The sequence below is a fragment of the Rhagoletis pomonella genome, unplaced genomic scaffold (genome assembly GCF_013731165.1).
Source record: "Rhagoletis pomonella isolate Grant_MI unplaced genomic scaffold, Rhpom_1.0 Rhpom_scaffold_00005, whole genome shotgun sequence".
Taxonomy (NCBI): Eukaryota; Metazoa; Arthropoda; class Insecta; order Diptera; family Tephritidae; genus Rhagoletis; species Rhagoletis pomonella.
Window position 1 is genome coordinate 20220029 of NW_023458559.1, and position 16364 is coordinate 20236392.

Genomic DNA, 16364 nt, shown 5'->3' on the forward strand with positions numbered 1-16364 from the left:
AAAACGAAAAAATTACAAAAAAAATTTTGAAATGTTATAAAATAATTTTCACCAAAATATTTTTTTTTTGGTTTTTTAGTTAAAATTGGTTGAAAAATTAAGACTACGGTGGATTAAGAACATTAAATTCCAATTTTGAACCACTGTGTGCTGGCTTCGGCGTGCAGCCAAGGATGGCGAAGTCCTTGAAATGGATTTGGCTTCATTTTTCGGAATCGGTTAACTAACTGGTAAATATTTGATTTAAATTACAAGTTGTATGTACGTATTCCAAAATCATTTTGAAAAAAATTTCCTTTATTTTACGAAAGGTATGGTTCATAGGGATGCCTTAATTTAAACAGAAAGAAAATAGTTTGTCTCCTTTAATTTATGCTAAACTGAATATTTGTACTACTGTTTTATATATTGATTTGTTTACCCCGAACGACGTCGGGTGCTCTGCTAGTATTTAATAAAAAGTAATGAGAATTGGATCCGGGCTGAAAATGTCGGATGTGTCCTCCTGACTTGCATCTTCACTTGAAGAATTTAGCATAATGGCGAGACCGTTGTTTAAACAGTGCTTACAAGCCAAACCAGATGTGTCAGGTTTTCCTAAAGCTTTTTAAAAAGAATTATTAATTCTCATTCCTTTGGCTGTTTCAGAACCTCTAACGTCATGAGCGTTTTGCGATTTTAGTTTTTGTAATTCATTTTTAATACTTTCTTCTACGAGTGGTTTGAAAAATTTGTGCTTATAGCGAGCTAAATTGGTGGCAATGGAAAATAAATTATTATTTTCCAGGAATGAAAATTTTGAACAAAATTCTGTTTCCAAAGTCGTGGCTGCCAGCCGAATCGGATTATTTTTTTAAAAAAGCACCCAGATTTTTTATATGTAACCATTTGAACTATTGGAATCATGGATGATGAGGGTCTCAGATAGAACGTAATTCTTAATTAAAGGTCTGACCTATAGTTTTTTAATTATTTGAGCATCGGTTCTCTTTATATCCAGACGTTGACCATTTCTGCTGGAAATCCCTATTGAAGGAGCTTACTCCTTGACTTTAAATAGCAAAGAAGGGAGACGTAGGGGGACAGTTTTACCACGGAAGTTTTTAGCCATGGATCCAATGTATATCGCTATGAAAACAAGTAATTTTTAGCAAAAAAAAAGAACCGACTTAAAAAAAATATATTCTATATATATAAATAATAGCCGTTTTCGTTGTTCGGAGTTAACTCAAAAACTACCGCATAGATTTCAGTTAAATTTTCAGAGGTTATACCTTGCATATATGGTCCTATTATAGGCTACCAGAAAAATCGGTAGGTGGCGCTGGGGTCGAGTTATTTATAAAAATCGTATTTATGAACCGATTTCTTTTAAATTCAAAGTGTAAGTTAATAGAATGATGGCAAACACGTTTACCAAAAATAGACCCGCTAGATGGCGCGTGAGTCGAGTTATTTATAGAAGTCGTATTTATAAACCGATTTCTTTCAAATTCAAAAAGTATAGTTTCAGCATAATGGAAAATACATTTACCAAAAACGGAGCCGATAGGTGGCGCGGGAGGCGAGTTATTTATAAAAGTTGTGTTTATGAACCGATTTCGTTGGCATGATGAAAAGAGCACTTGCGAAACCCGCTAGGTGGTGCTGGAGTCGAGTTATTTATAAAAGTCGTATTTATGAACCTATTTTGTTAATACACATATGAAACGTTTATTACTTTCATGATGATTTATTTTTTTTTCATTCGAAACATAGGCTGCATTTCTTTATTCATTCTGAACATTTGGAATAAACTTTTTTGTTTACTTATTCTTTAGAATATTCCTGATGATATGCTAACGTATATTTCAAACGTATTCTGTTTGTTCCGGCTGTGAAATGAGATTATCCGGAATGTATAAAGAAACGCAGCCATATTCAGCCTTATCATGAGTTTCATCTTCCTTGAACCGGTTCACTTTTCGCTTTTGGTTTCCATGTACTTACTATGGGCGAAACTCAGGATAAGGAAGATTACATATGTACATAAAATGATAGCCATTTCTGTTTTTCGGACTAAACTCAAAAACTACTCAATAGAGCCCAGTCAAATTGTCGGAGGTCCTATTATAGGCTACTAGAAAACACGCTGGTGGCGCTGGAGTAGAGTTACTTATAAAAGTCGTATTTATTAACAGATTTTGTTCAAATTCGCAGCGTGACTACCTGTATGATGAAAAATTCCTTTGCTAAAAATGGAACCGCTGGAGTTTGGTATTATCCGTGTTTTCTATAAAATCTGATTGGAATTCTTAATTCGTATTCATTTCAACCCAAGCAAAGGTTTTGCAGAAAAGGGACCCAATGGATGACGCTGCACCTGAAATATATAGAACCTCCACGGGGTTTGTTTATCTTAGACGAATTTACTTTTCAGATAGCAAAATCAAGGATGATCTACATCCGATTGACGGAGTTGCTCGAGGCGGCCGTTATTACGGCAGTAAGACTCAAAGAAACCAATTCATAAATATTAAGACGAATTGTAAAAGTGGCGAATTGACAATGAAAGATTCGACCACATCTGTCCAAGAAGGAACACGACAGGTATATCAATGGCTTCATTTGAACGATATTCATGAGATCGCACGACTCATTTAGCCAATGTACGCGAATACTTTTCATCCTGTGGGGCAGCGAGGATTCTTGGCCTTCCTATAATTGAAAACGCTCATCTGTGCTCTTGAGTTTTCGTATAAGGACTTTTATTGGCTTACATGGTACATCGGACCAATGCTAAAGTTGCAGGATCATAGAAGAATATTACGCACGCTTGGCAGAGATCTCACAGGTGGAAATAAGACCATAAATAAAACGCATTACATGTAAAGGGATAAGTATTCCATATGGAATCACATCGCTACTATTCTTGGCATATGTGTGAGGAGGATTCCGTTTTTTAGTCGTTTCAGTTTAAACTAAAAATGTTTACTTTACAGACTGCTTTTGCTTTTAAACGCTATTTTTGAGTTGGCCAACGCAAAAGATCTTATAAGGCGCCGCGAAGCAAGCGGGCATTTGCTAGTAGATATATATATTTCATGATCCACTGCTCGGATCTGAACCAAATTTGTATGGGACCATCTCTGAAACTATCTTTCCGATGCAAAAAGAATTATCGAAGCCGGTTAACGTGGTCCAAAGTTATGCGGCTACATACATAAAAAAAACAAAAAAAAATATTCCGACGAACTGATAACCTCCTCCTTTTTTGGAAGTCGGTTGAAAATATTGCTCGACAAGTAACTAAAATTATTATTTTTAAAATTTTTGCTAAAAATAAATTCCCCAAAGAGCCCCATTTGAAATGATTGAGACGAATATACTATGTGACCTCAAAAGAAAATCACGAAAATTTGGTTTAGAATTACAGGGCACACTTTCTTATTTTATGTCTAGTATTTTTTTATTAAGATTGGTCCAAAAAAATCATAATAAAGAAAGAAACCAATGCAAAACAGAAAACAAAACAAGTAAGAAAGTCTAAGTTTGGGCGGAGCCGAACATTAAATTTTCGGCCATTTGGTATGTTGTGCGAAGGCCAAGAACTGTGCCAAGGTTGCAAGAAATTGGTACAGCGGTTACCAAGATATACTCATGTAACCATAAGTGGGCGTGGCTACGCCCATTTTCCAAAAAATTTATAATATTCTTATTTTTCGTCTAAAACTTATTGTAAATATCAGTTTTGAGTGAATAATCTCCAGTATTTACTAAAATATCGCAGTTTTCGTATTTTTGAAAATTACCGTTATATGGGAAGTGGGCGTGGCTACTGTCCGATTTCGCCCATTTTCAATACCAACCTACCTTGGATAAATGGAAACCTACGTACCAAATTTCGTTGAGATATCTCAATTTTTGCTCGAGTTATCGTGTACACAGACGGACAGACAGACATGGTTTAATCGACTTCTCTATTCATTCTGAGCATTTATGTATACATTTGTCTATATCTATCTCGATTCGTTTTGGCTGTTACAAACAACCGTTATGTGAACAAAGTTAATATACCCTTGTGCACAAGTTCGCTGGGGTATAAGAATAGTTATTAAAATGACTATGTTCTCTTTGGCGTACGTCTGCCAAAATCACTCGGTTATATAGCTTAAGAAGTAATATGCTTGAAGAAATTTTTAACAAAGTTGATAAATATGTCATTTGTTTTTTTTACACAAATACTCCCACGACTACAGACAAAAAATATTGGCTATAATTTGTTTGGCAGACATACGTCTTATCGGTGCACTTGCACAACATTCGCATTCGCAAAAGCTCCGCGTTGATTATTGCGAATGCGAATGTTAAAATTAATGCGGAAGCTCCGCGGTTGCGAATGAGAATGCCGAATCCCTGAAGTCCTTCGAGGTTGAATTAAACCGCAAAAAATTCGCTCAAGATAATTAAATGAAACACTTCACTTTCACTAGTATATGTGTATATATATATATGTAAGAGCCTAACGGCCACTTTATTGCATATATATTTATGTGTATATAAAAAAATGCTGTAATAGAAGTTTATAAAAATAGATTGATGATTAGAGGACCTTACTTGTTGATTGCTCGGAGTTCTCTTCCAAAGTGGCAGAGTTTTGGGTGATCGCAGAAGGCGAAACCCAACATCCGAGGCGAGCAACAGGACTCGAGAAAAAGGAAGTCGAGTAACGAGTAACTGTTCCCGCTTAGATCACAGCGACATCTACAAGTGAAATTCTCTAATCAATGAATATACTTAAGGTGAAGGGGGTTAGCGTAAACAAACGGGAAAATATCATTCGATTGGGAATTTTCTCCTAGATTTCTTAATCCCATGAGTTATTGTAACTTTGTTTTTAAAAAGGTAAAATTTTTGTTTTTGGTACAAGGCAAAATTTGTGAAAATTTTTAAGATTTTGTTTTAAATTTGCACAAAGTTTGGAGCGTTGATTTTTATGAGTTTCATTATAGACTGTCCTATCTACATACCTATATACATAAACTAAACGGACTAAACTCAAAAACCACTGAATAGAGTTCCGTCAAATTGTCAGAGGTTAGGTATACCTTACATATTTGGTCTTATTATAACCTACTAGAAAACTCGCTGGAAGGTGATGAAGTAGAGTTATTTATAAAATTGTATTTATTAACCGATTCCGTTCAAATTTTAAATGTGAGCTACATACATATGTACCTGTATGATGAAACATTCTTTTGATAAAAATGGGCCCGCTGAGTGGCACTGGAGTCGAGGTTGAAATTCATAATACGTATTCATTTTATGGTAAGCAATGGTTTTGTAGAAAATGGACCCAATGGATGGCGCTACAGCTGAAATGTATAGAAACCCCGTGTGGTTGGTCTGTTTTGGCCCTTTGTTTAAGTTATACGAATTTAGTTTTCAGATGTCTAAATGAAGGATGGGGTTAACTATGCATAGAAAGACCGCAAAATTGTGGAAGAGCGCCTTTTGTCTGACGCCCTCATGCACCCTAAATGCGGTCTTACATCTACCTAGAAATTTTTTAAAACAAAGTTACAATAACTCAGTGGGATTTAGAAATCCAGGAGAAAATGGTTCCCAATCGAATGATACTTGCCCGTTTACGTAAATGTATGTAGATGCAGCCTTTCAAATAACTACCACGTTTCGCCATAATTACGGCATCGTCGCTACCATGTCAAAACTATCAAATGTGCAAAAATGCTTTTTCTTTTGCGATACCTTGCGTATGCGTTTAGAATGATACGCAAGTTGGCAAATAGTCGAATTTCTAGTCTTCTTAGAAGCAGAGGATACTGGCTTTAACAAAGTGTCGAATCCCACACTTTTTCCTAATGACAAAAACATTTTTTACAACAGTTTCTTTGCTCTTCGGAAAAGAACCGATTTTAACATTCGATAGTTTGACATCGTCGCGACGATATGTAGCTGTGTCGAATGTCAGGACCTTAGCGTAAGTGGTTCCAGAGATAAGCTATATGGGAAGTTCAGTTTGTATGGGAGGTGCCAGGCACCCTTTTCCAACGCCTACCAGTTTTCGCCATAAGTAGATTATTTACAATTTATGCATCCGTGATAAGTTTCAGTTCCCCAGCGTAATTGGTTTTAGAGATATATGGGTTTTATACGTTTAGTCTGTATAAGAGTTTTAAGAATATCCCGACCCGAGCGCCACATATCGAGTAAATTTTTGGTCGGAACATTTATTTTCAAAGTGCTGGCATATGTTCCAAAAGTAAACCAAATCGGTTAGTACAGAAAACCATAGGAAATTGTAAAAACGTGACCTCTCAGATTTCTAAATTTTAAGGCAGAAACCATAAAAAGTTTTGATTTTTTTTAGCGAAAAACCTTCCACACAGTAGTTGCAAAGAAGTGCGATTAGTTTTGATTGAACACATCAATTGTATCTCAATAAAACTAAATTTGTGGTTATATCAAGGCGAAATTTTTAGAACAGTGCAGCGCTAACTCTAAATTTAAACAACGAAGTACTGGAAAAAGTTAATACATTAAAATTCCTAGGAATAAAGATCGATGATAAACCGAAAAAAATGGATACTATATTTTCAATCAGACTTCTAGCAATATGTACATTAGGGTACCTATCGAAAATGTTTTTTTTGGAAATTTCAAGACCCTACTCCCTAATTTTATTCGTTTTTGTGAGAAGAATTGTTGCCTATTTTTATAGATTTTTTAAAGGTCATTTAGACGTCAGAAAATAGGATTTCGTAGAGTTATGAGTTTTTGAATGACTATTTTTGATTCTATTCCAAAGATCGAATATGATCTGAATGATCTTTAAAATGGTATATAATAGTCTATTGTCGGAAGACTCGTATTTCTCTTAAATTGTTACCAACGGTAATTTCTACAGTTTCAAAATATGGAGTACTATATAAAATTAAACCTATTTTCAAATAAACAATAACTCATCTCTTCTGCAATCGCATACAAATTGTCGAAGTTAGGCGACTTTTATTAAATACGGTCTTGAATTTATATTTGTGTATGTACCGGAATTTCAGATTTTTTGAGCAGTGTGTCTAAGGAGTTCATTAATATTTATTCAAAATTGATATATACAGGAAAGAAGGAAGAATTTTAGGTGCCACCCCCGCCATATCATATATGTGTATCTCAAAAACTACTGGACCGATCTCAACCAAATTTGGTGAACACATTGCGCTTAGGCTTACACAGACATACACACATATCAATTCAAGGCCGTATTTAAGAAAAGTCGCCTAAATTCGACAATTTTTATGCGATTGCAATAAATAAGGTATCAGTTTATTTGAAAACAGAATTAATTTAAGATAGTACTCCATAATTTGAAATTGCAGAAATTATCGATGGCCAAATTTAAAAAAATTAAGAGAAATATGTCTTTTTTAATTTATCCGATAAAGAATCCCAACAAGCCTTTGCGACAATAGATTATTATATACCATTTTAAAGGCCTATATATCCTCGTCTCAAAAAAAAAATCTGTAAAAATAGGCAGTAATAATTCTCATAAAAACGAATAAAATTAAGGGGTAGGGTTTTGAAGTTTCCCAAAAAAAAACATTTTTGATGGGCACCCTAATGTACATCGGTGGAAATCGCCTTTAATTCTATACCTACATTAGCTTTTGCGTGATGCGCTAACAAGCATGTTGCCATGCAGACAGACAGACAGACCAAAATTCTAAAAAATGTTGAATTGGCTTCTGTTGATCTAATAAACCCTATTAATTCTTCTTTAATATCTATTATGTACAGATACTGGCCTGTTACAATTTTATTATTCCCATATACCTTCGTTTGATACCCATGTGGCAACATTTAGGTTATCTTATCAATTTAACTGAATTAAATTTTTCACATAAGTGGCAACCCGCTTCAAAAATATTTTCGAAAGTAACCTTCCTAAACCTCTTTAGTTCAATATCCGTATTGCAATGTTTTATTTATTTTACCAATTTAAATGAGTAAAATTTTTCAAACTGGTGGCAGATTCCCTAAAAATATTTTCGGCATTAAAATTTCCTGACCTCTTTAGTTTGATGCGAATATTACAATATTTAATTTATGTTATCAAATCAATTAAATTAAAGTGTTCAAACGGTTGGCGTATCAATTTACTTAAACTGAAATTTTCAAACAGGTGGCACCTCTCTAAATTTTTTCTTCTATGTTGTAAGTTAGACCTCTAGCGATACATATGTAAGTGAAAACTTAATTCGATTTCACGCATTAGCCCTGTGGGGAAAATCTCTAGTTCTAGTTTTTTCTTCTATGTTGTAAGTTAGACCTCTAGCGATACATATGTAAGTGAAAACTTAATTCGATTCCACGCATTAGCCCTGTGGGGAAAATCTCTAGTTCTGAACTGGTGCGCTTCTAGTACATTTAGAACCAGTACTGGTTCGCGATAAATCTCTTTTGCATGCAAGCAACTGGCGAATTTAACATGGCGATGTCCTAGGAAGTGTCAATTGCCCCCCGCTGCATCCCTTTTTCGATAGTTCCGAACTAGTCCCAAATTCTATAGTTCCGAACCAGTTCTAAAATCGACAGACGATAGAAAAAAGTATCATGATTTTTCAATCTTTCTGGTTTTTCCGTGTGTGCGATTTTAAGTTATTTTGGAAGAAATGCGTTTTCCATTTGAAATTAAATTTGTTTGAATGATTGTAAGAAATGTACTATTACATACCTTTGGCTGTAGCTGAGTTTGCAGAGGTGCTCGCTGTTATTTCCTAGATTCTAGACGGTCCCAAGATGTTGAAATGTTAACACAAATTTTGGTTTTGTATTACCAAGCTATGAAAAAGCATCTGCGAAGCACAGAACAGAAGCGTATTTGAACGAAAAAGCCGCCGAACACATATCTATGTAAAGTAAACAAGCCCCCCGCTGCATCCCTTATTAATCCCCCAATCCCCCCCCTCCCCTATCCCATCCCCCTATTAATTTTTCTTTAATATCTGTCATGTACAGAAATCGGCCTGCTACAATTTTGTTATATGTATACATCGGCGTAGCCAGAATGAAATTTAGGGGGCTCGACCCTATTAAGCTGGCATTTCAGGGTACTATTTTATATATATATAAGGAAAAATTGAAAGTTAGGCGGGGGGGGCGGGCTCGAGCACCCCCTGCCCCTACCGGGTACGCCCATGTATGTATAGATTAAATCCGGTAAAACTAGGCTGGCTTCCAAAACGCATCAATACAATGTTTGGATACTGTTATACTGCGGTATTCAAACTGTTTTTATATGCAGAGTTGCGACATATTGCATATTTTAAGTTTTCAATATAGCAATGAACATTTTTTCAGAATTTTCCATTTTTAGAAAACCATTAATGGTAACCAAAAACAAACGAAGCATCAACTTTGTTTCCGATGCGCTGATTGCTCTAGCGACGCGTTTCGATAACTTTTCGGATGGGTTTTGGAAAAGTATACATTTACCTTGTTTATACCAACACATAAAGCGCTTTCACCCAGTTCGTTGTGATTCAAAACGGAAGCATAAACCAACTTTCAATACGCTCAGAAATTCGAAAGTGTATTGACTCGAATTTGTTTTCAAATCGCTTTTTTATTCCTCACATCGGTTATTAATTAATTAATAAATGCTTGAAAGGAATATGTGTTGAGCCAAATCAGCTTTTTGTTAATGCGGTTCTTGCGTAGGTATAAACAAGGTAATAGTAATTATTACAATTTCTTAATACATATCTCTGGAAGGATAGAAAATCTCTGGAAGTATTTTTTTTATTTCCATTTAAAAGTGGAAATATGTATTTATTACATGGAATTAAAAAAATAGAAAACATTCTTGACGCTTAAAAAATCGTATTTTCGTATAACCTTTTACTTGCACGAATTTCTTTAAATGATGGCTTGAACATTGCGGCAAGTGGTTTTTTGGCATCTTAAAAGGGTTACTGGAAAAAAAGAAGTAAATTACGAGTATGAACGACCGTTTTGTGCTGCAACTTACGCTGACAGATCGCCCGCACCATATCACAATATGCAACATTGCGCCATGTGGCACCGACTCTCACCCGGCATTGTGTGTTGAAAGTTGCAAAGGTGTCGTCTGGGTTTACGCCAGGCCTATTTGCTGCTGTTGCTCTACACCGTTGAGTGAGTGTGTCACATAGCTGACGGTCCTCAGGCGTGTTGCAGGCTTTGGTAGAGTGTACCAAATATACTTGACAAATATAAAAAAGAAGGTACTATATGGCGCAGATTTCTTTCAAGGAGAAGCTCACCTGAAATAATCAAAACTAGGAACTGTATCTTCATTGCGAAAGCTGGCTGTACAATGAATCGGATTTTACTTTACTGTTATTTATAGGAGTTTATTGCGCTTTTGTTATGCATGCCATTTTTAAAATTCTATACAATAAGGTCACAAATGGATGTATTCGATGAATACAATTTCTTTCTTTACTACCTTTTTAATTGTTATATAATATTTTATGCATAAATATGTATTTGCCGGCAATATTTAACTCCGCTTTAATTGCAGGCATTATGTTATAATTGTAAAGCATTCTGAAAAAAAACAGAGACATTGTTCCTTTATTGATGATACTTACACAGTGGGCGAAACTGAAAAAATATTAAAAAATGGCACTGGATCACAAATTTTAGTGTTGTTTTTGTTATCCGCAAATATCTCGAAAAAGTATCCACAGAAAAAAAAAAAACTAGATTTTCGGAATCACCGAATAGAACATTTTTGGCCAACCAATGTTGTTAATACATTCTAGGGTATAGAGTAGGGTCGCCAACCGTACTATAATATATAGTATTGTACTATTTTTCAGGTCTGCTGATACATTTCTAAAAACATGAAATGTGAAGATTAGATCTAACAATGTAAATTTGAATCGCGGGTGAATTCAAAAACTAAACTCAGAGTGGCCAAAATAAAAGTAAAATATTTTCTTTTGTTCTGTTTATAATAATAATGTGATTAGAAAATAAATAATAAATAAATAGAGCTCGTAAATGCATCAAAATACTCTCTCGCTCGGAAGAGTTATATTTTTTAAGAGCACTGCGAGCGGCAGCGTTATTTACATCAGTGGCGGATACAGGGGAGGGGCGAGGAGGGTTGCCACCTGTTACAAAATTTAGCACAATTTAATTGATAAACTAATAAATCAAAGAGGTTTAAGAAAGATAACTGCTGGAAATAATTTTGAGTAGAATTGCCACCTCTTTGAAAATTTAAACTCAGTTAAATTAATAAAATAAATGAAATACTGCAATTTGGGTATCAAACTTTAAATTCTTAAGAAGGCTCGCAGCCGAAAATATGATTGGGGAGGGTTGCCACCTGTTTGAAAATTTAACTCAATTTAATTGATATAGGTATCAAATTAAAGAGGTTGAAGAAAGAGAACTTTAGGAAATACTTTTGTGCAGGGTTGCCACGTATTAGAAAAATTTAACTCATTTATGTGGGTAATGTGGGTACAAACTAAAGAGTTTTTAAAAGGCCTACAGTCGAAAGTATGTTTGAGGAGGGTTGCCACCTGTTTGAAAATTTGACTCAATTAACTTGATAAAATGAATGAAATGTTACAATACTGGTACCAAACTAAAGGGATTTTAGAAATCTTGATTTAGAAATCTACATATATAAAAATGTTATGTTCGTATGTCACGGTCGTCAAAACTCGAGAACGGCTGAACCGATTTGAATATTTTTTTTTTGTATTTTTTTGTATTCGGTAGAATACTAGGATCAATGATAACACAAAAATTTTAAGGGTTGCCTCCTATTTGAAAGAGTTTAAACCCAATTATATTTATAAAATAAATGAATTATTACAATATGGGTATCAAATTAAAGAGGTTTAAGAAAGATAACTGTTGGAGATATTTTTGAGTGTTGCCACCTATTTAAAAATTTTAACTCAGCCACATTGATAAAATAAATGAAATATTGCCATGTGGGTATCAAGCCAAAGAGTTTTACGAAGGCTTACAGCCGAAAATATGTTTGAAGAGGGTTGCCACCTGTTTGAAAATTTAACTAAATTATATTGATAAAATAAATGAAATATTACAATATGGGTATCAAATTAAAGAGTTTTTAAAAGACCTACAGTCAAAAATGTGTTTTGAGGCGGGTTTCCATCTCTTTGAAAATTTAAGTCAATTAAATTGGTAAAATAAATGAAATGTTACAATATCTGTACCAAACTAGAGGCATTTGAGAAATCTTGATTAAGAAGCAATTAAATGAAGAAAGAATTTACAAAATCTTATCAAACGAAGTGATTATATTATCAAAGAAGAGTTGGTATACAAATTTTGCAATGAAAAAATAGTACTAATAAAAAACTACTGATACAAATGAAAAAATAATAAAAACCATACATTACGAAAACATAAAAATATCGCATGAAAGCTGTTTAAAAATGAAATAAAACTTAAAATTGTTGTCACCCTTCCCCAACATTATAAAATAGTTAATAGTTAGTTATATTGCGATTAAAGAGAATGTGCCTGCTTTAGCGTTGAGTTTTTCCGACTTTCAAATATCTAAGAATGTACCTTAGTAAAAGACGCATCTACCTAACAATACCCACACTTTCCAGAAAATTTTTTGCTAAATAAGATGAGCTGCTTCGGATTTTTAGCAAAATTTTTCTAAAAATCAGCGAGATTATGAATGTTATGCTGATTATTATTATTCTGATCTCCTATTATATGCCCAATCAAACATTCACAAATTAAAGCGTGAGCAGAAGGGCATTTATGATCGCATATTGCAAATGTTAAGACAATAAGAGCTGCAGAACTGAACGACTCACGAACAAATTTTACAAGGACGTGTAATTTCTGGCGTATGCGAATGATATCGACATCATCGGTAACAAAGACCTCGAAGTCTATCCTGCCTTTTTACCTTCCTTTTATTAGCTCGGGATGTAACTATGTAATATTGATGCGCCTAAAAGATGCACCGATTTCTATTCTCAAGTTACATACCTGATGACAGTACGAATGGCAATTATAATAGGGAGGTTTTAGTTTTTTAAACTATAATTTTATTCAAGTTGGATAACGAGGCAAAGCGATTGGGTTTGGTGATCAACGAGGACAAGACGAAGTATTTCCTGTCATCAAACAAAGAGTCAGAGCATTCGCGCCTTGGCACCCAAATTCAAATGATAAATGACCCTCTTCTTGGACGCGCCAGGAGTAACTAAGAGAACATTCCTTATAAGATTGTGGCAACGGTTCGATGTTTTCATCAATTACAAAGCCGTAGCTCTCGCTTCGTCTGGAATATCTGCGACATTGTTAACAGGTGGAAGCACTTCTCGTTTAGCTCTTATGCTGCCAGTGAACATGCAAATCATTGAATCTCCCATGTGCAATATTTCCAGAACATCCGGTATGGGAATAGTACTTATTACAAAAATGTAAACTCATTGTTTGGGATGAGTGCACAATGACACATTAAAAAATCTCTTGAGTTTCTTGATCGATCGGTGCGAGATTTGCGTAGAAGTGTTTAACGATTCGGGAATGCATTGATATTGCTCGCAGGAGATTTTACGCAAACATTGCCTGTAATATCTCGATTGACACCAGCGGGCGAGATAAATGCTTGCCTGAAATATTCAACATTGTGGCAAGATGAACATACAATACATTGGAGGTGACTACGAATATGCGTCCAACTACAGAGCGATTAATCAGCCTAGGTATTCTTGCGACAATTACTGAATGGGGAACGGAAAGCTACCAGTCAATGAGAGATTAAGACGAATTTTATCGCTTGATAATTTTTGTAACTTAGATCGAAAGAAGAACTGATCGAAAAAATGTTTCCGGATATTCAAATTAATTAATTAGGAATCGCGATTGGCTCAGTGAACGAGCTATTCTTGCTGCCAAGAATAATGATGTCTATCAACTCAATAATGTTTTTCAATCCAGCATTCAAAGTGATGAAATAGCATATACGTACGAACAATTGAAGCAGTTAATTATCCAACAGAATTTTTGAACTCGATTGATCTTCCAGGTGGGGAAACCACATACTGAAATTTAAAATAGGTGTGGCAATTATCATGTTGCGGAATATTAATCCGCCAAAACTCTGCAACGGCACGCGACTCGCAGTTAAGAAATTGACAGAACGTAGTGGAAGCAAAGATTTTAACGCGGCCTATCAAAGGTGAAGATGTCCTCATCCCTCGAATTCCCATGATTCTGACAGATACACCATTTCAATTTAAAAGATTTCAATTCCCAATTCGATAGGCGTTTGCAATCACAATAAAAAAGGTCAATTTCAATCTTAGGAAAAGTGTGGTTTAGAATTTAGATGCTGATTGCTTTTCACAAACCATGTTGCATGTCTGCAAACCAGATAGTCTTGATATCTAAGTAGAGACTTGAAAACGAAAAATATTGTGTACATACAAGTATTGCAAAATCAAACTTATCTGAAAAGTATGCTTCATTTCGTTAATCATTTATTATAATCCATGTAACAGGAATATGCCACAGCAAAGCGTGGCAGGGTACAGGTAGTTTGTTTATAGAAATATAGTATAGTCTTTAACAAAAACCATATAAACACAAGTTTGAATCTCTGTGCAACGTTTTAAAAAATCAACAAGCCTTCGTAAAAATTTCGAACTTTTTAATTTGATTTTTAAGCCCATTCAATTTTACCGCAAGTTTAAAGTAACTGATTTTTGGCATTTTTTTTGTTGATCATGTTAGCCATTTTATTCCAATACAAAACATTTTCGACGATTTTTTTTTGTTATATGAAACAATTCCCAAAAATTAATGGTACCTGAAATTGGGCTACAAAACTGCATACTCAAACTTTTCTAAAAAATTTAATTAAAAAGCTCGAAATTTGTACAAAGTTTGTTGATTTCTTTTTTTTTTGCACAAAGATTGAAACTTGGATTTATATAGTTTCTGTTAAAAATATGCTATACCTTTAAAAAACAATAATTAAAATTAACAATTTTGAAATAAATGATGAAATCTTGCCAATATGTGAGTGTCGTATAGTTATGATAAGAACTATATGTATGCATGTCGAATCAAACTTTTTGTCTATTTCCGCGGTGAATGTAGAAAATTTCACATTCATCTGTGTAACCAGACATCCGCCACCGATTCGTAGGGGGATAACAGCAAAATGCGTAGAAAAAGCGCTAGCCGCGTTAGTTACCGATATCGCTAGGGAATTGTACTATTTGGGACAATTCCTCGGAGAGCGGATAGATGAAATTTTCGGGCTAATTATCATGCACCTAGCGCTGAAGATTATTATCGAAAGGTAATATTTATGGCACCCTGAAATTGTGCATGTGGAAACTGTGTATACGAAATAATGCATATGAAAAAAACCGAAATAATGCATACGAAGAAAACCGAAGCAATGCATATATGCACAGTTTCGGTTGAAACCCGAAATACTGCATATGAAAAAAACCGAAATAATGCATATATGCACAGTTTCGGTTGAAAACCGCAATAATGCATATTAGAAAAACCTAAATATGCATATGCACTCTTTCGTTTTAAAACCGAAATAATACATATATGCACTAAAAACGTCAATGTAATGCAGTGCGGCTCAAGTGTGGTGCGCAAAGTGGTCACAATGACGTTTGAAAAATGAGGAAAAAAAGACAAATAAAACTCGTTTTAGTTTAATGGTTTTATTAATTGTCCAAGTGTTTTGAATTGAGGTATATACAGTGGCTCACATTGAGCGTACACCAATAATTATTGAAAATAAACTTTAATATCGACTTACGTACCAAGCCGATAACTATTTTTTTGTATGTATTGATAGTTAAAGACTTATAGAACTTATAGAAGGAAAATTAAAAACCATATTTTCAAAAAAAAAACCCTTGCAAATTTTATTAATATTAAAAAAAGGAAAATTCATACCACTAAAATGAGCGTACACTTCAGGAAAAAAATGCAAGGATTTAAAATATTAGAAAATTAGTAGTCTGTTGGCCCGCCTCCCGAATGTATTACAGCTTGCATCCGTCGTGGCATGGATTCAATTAATTTGTGTGTATAAGATGGCGAAATTTCTTCCCATGCCTTTTGTATTTCACGTTTTAACTCCTCTTTATTGCTAGGATGAATATTTCGAAATTTTGACTTAACTTCTGCCCACAAATTCTCTATCGGATTCATATCTGGCGATTGCGGTGGTGTTTTAAGTTGTTTGGGGACATTGTACAGCAGCCATTCCCGAACTATATACGCAGTATGCTTGGGATCATTATCTTGTTGAAACCAAAATACAG

At 34.5% G+C, this 16364-nt stretch overlaps 1 protein-coding gene across 2 annotated transcripts in view; it reads right to left on the reverse strand.

The window, feature by feature from the left end:
* Positions 1–10372, reverse strand: part of LOC118738759 — a 34044-nt gene extending 23672 nt beyond the window's left edge. The window contains exons 1-3 of one of the 2 annotated variants that reach the window (XM_036469717.1): positions 10305–10372; positions 10031–10243; positions 9891–9974 (exon numbers count right to left, since the gene is read on the reverse strand). In XM_036469717.1, coding sequence (XP_036325610.1) covers positions 9919–9974; positions 10031–10243; positions 10305–10338 — 303 coding nt within the window. In that variant the 5' untranslated portion in view covers positions 10339–10372 and the 3' untranslated portion in view covers positions 9891–9918. Of the gene's footprint in view, positions 1–9890; positions 9975–10030; positions 10244–10304 lie in introns of those variants that run through there. The other variant, XM_036469719.1, reaches the window with a different exon arrangement.
* Between the last annotated feature and the right edge of the window lie 5992 nt (positions 10373–16364).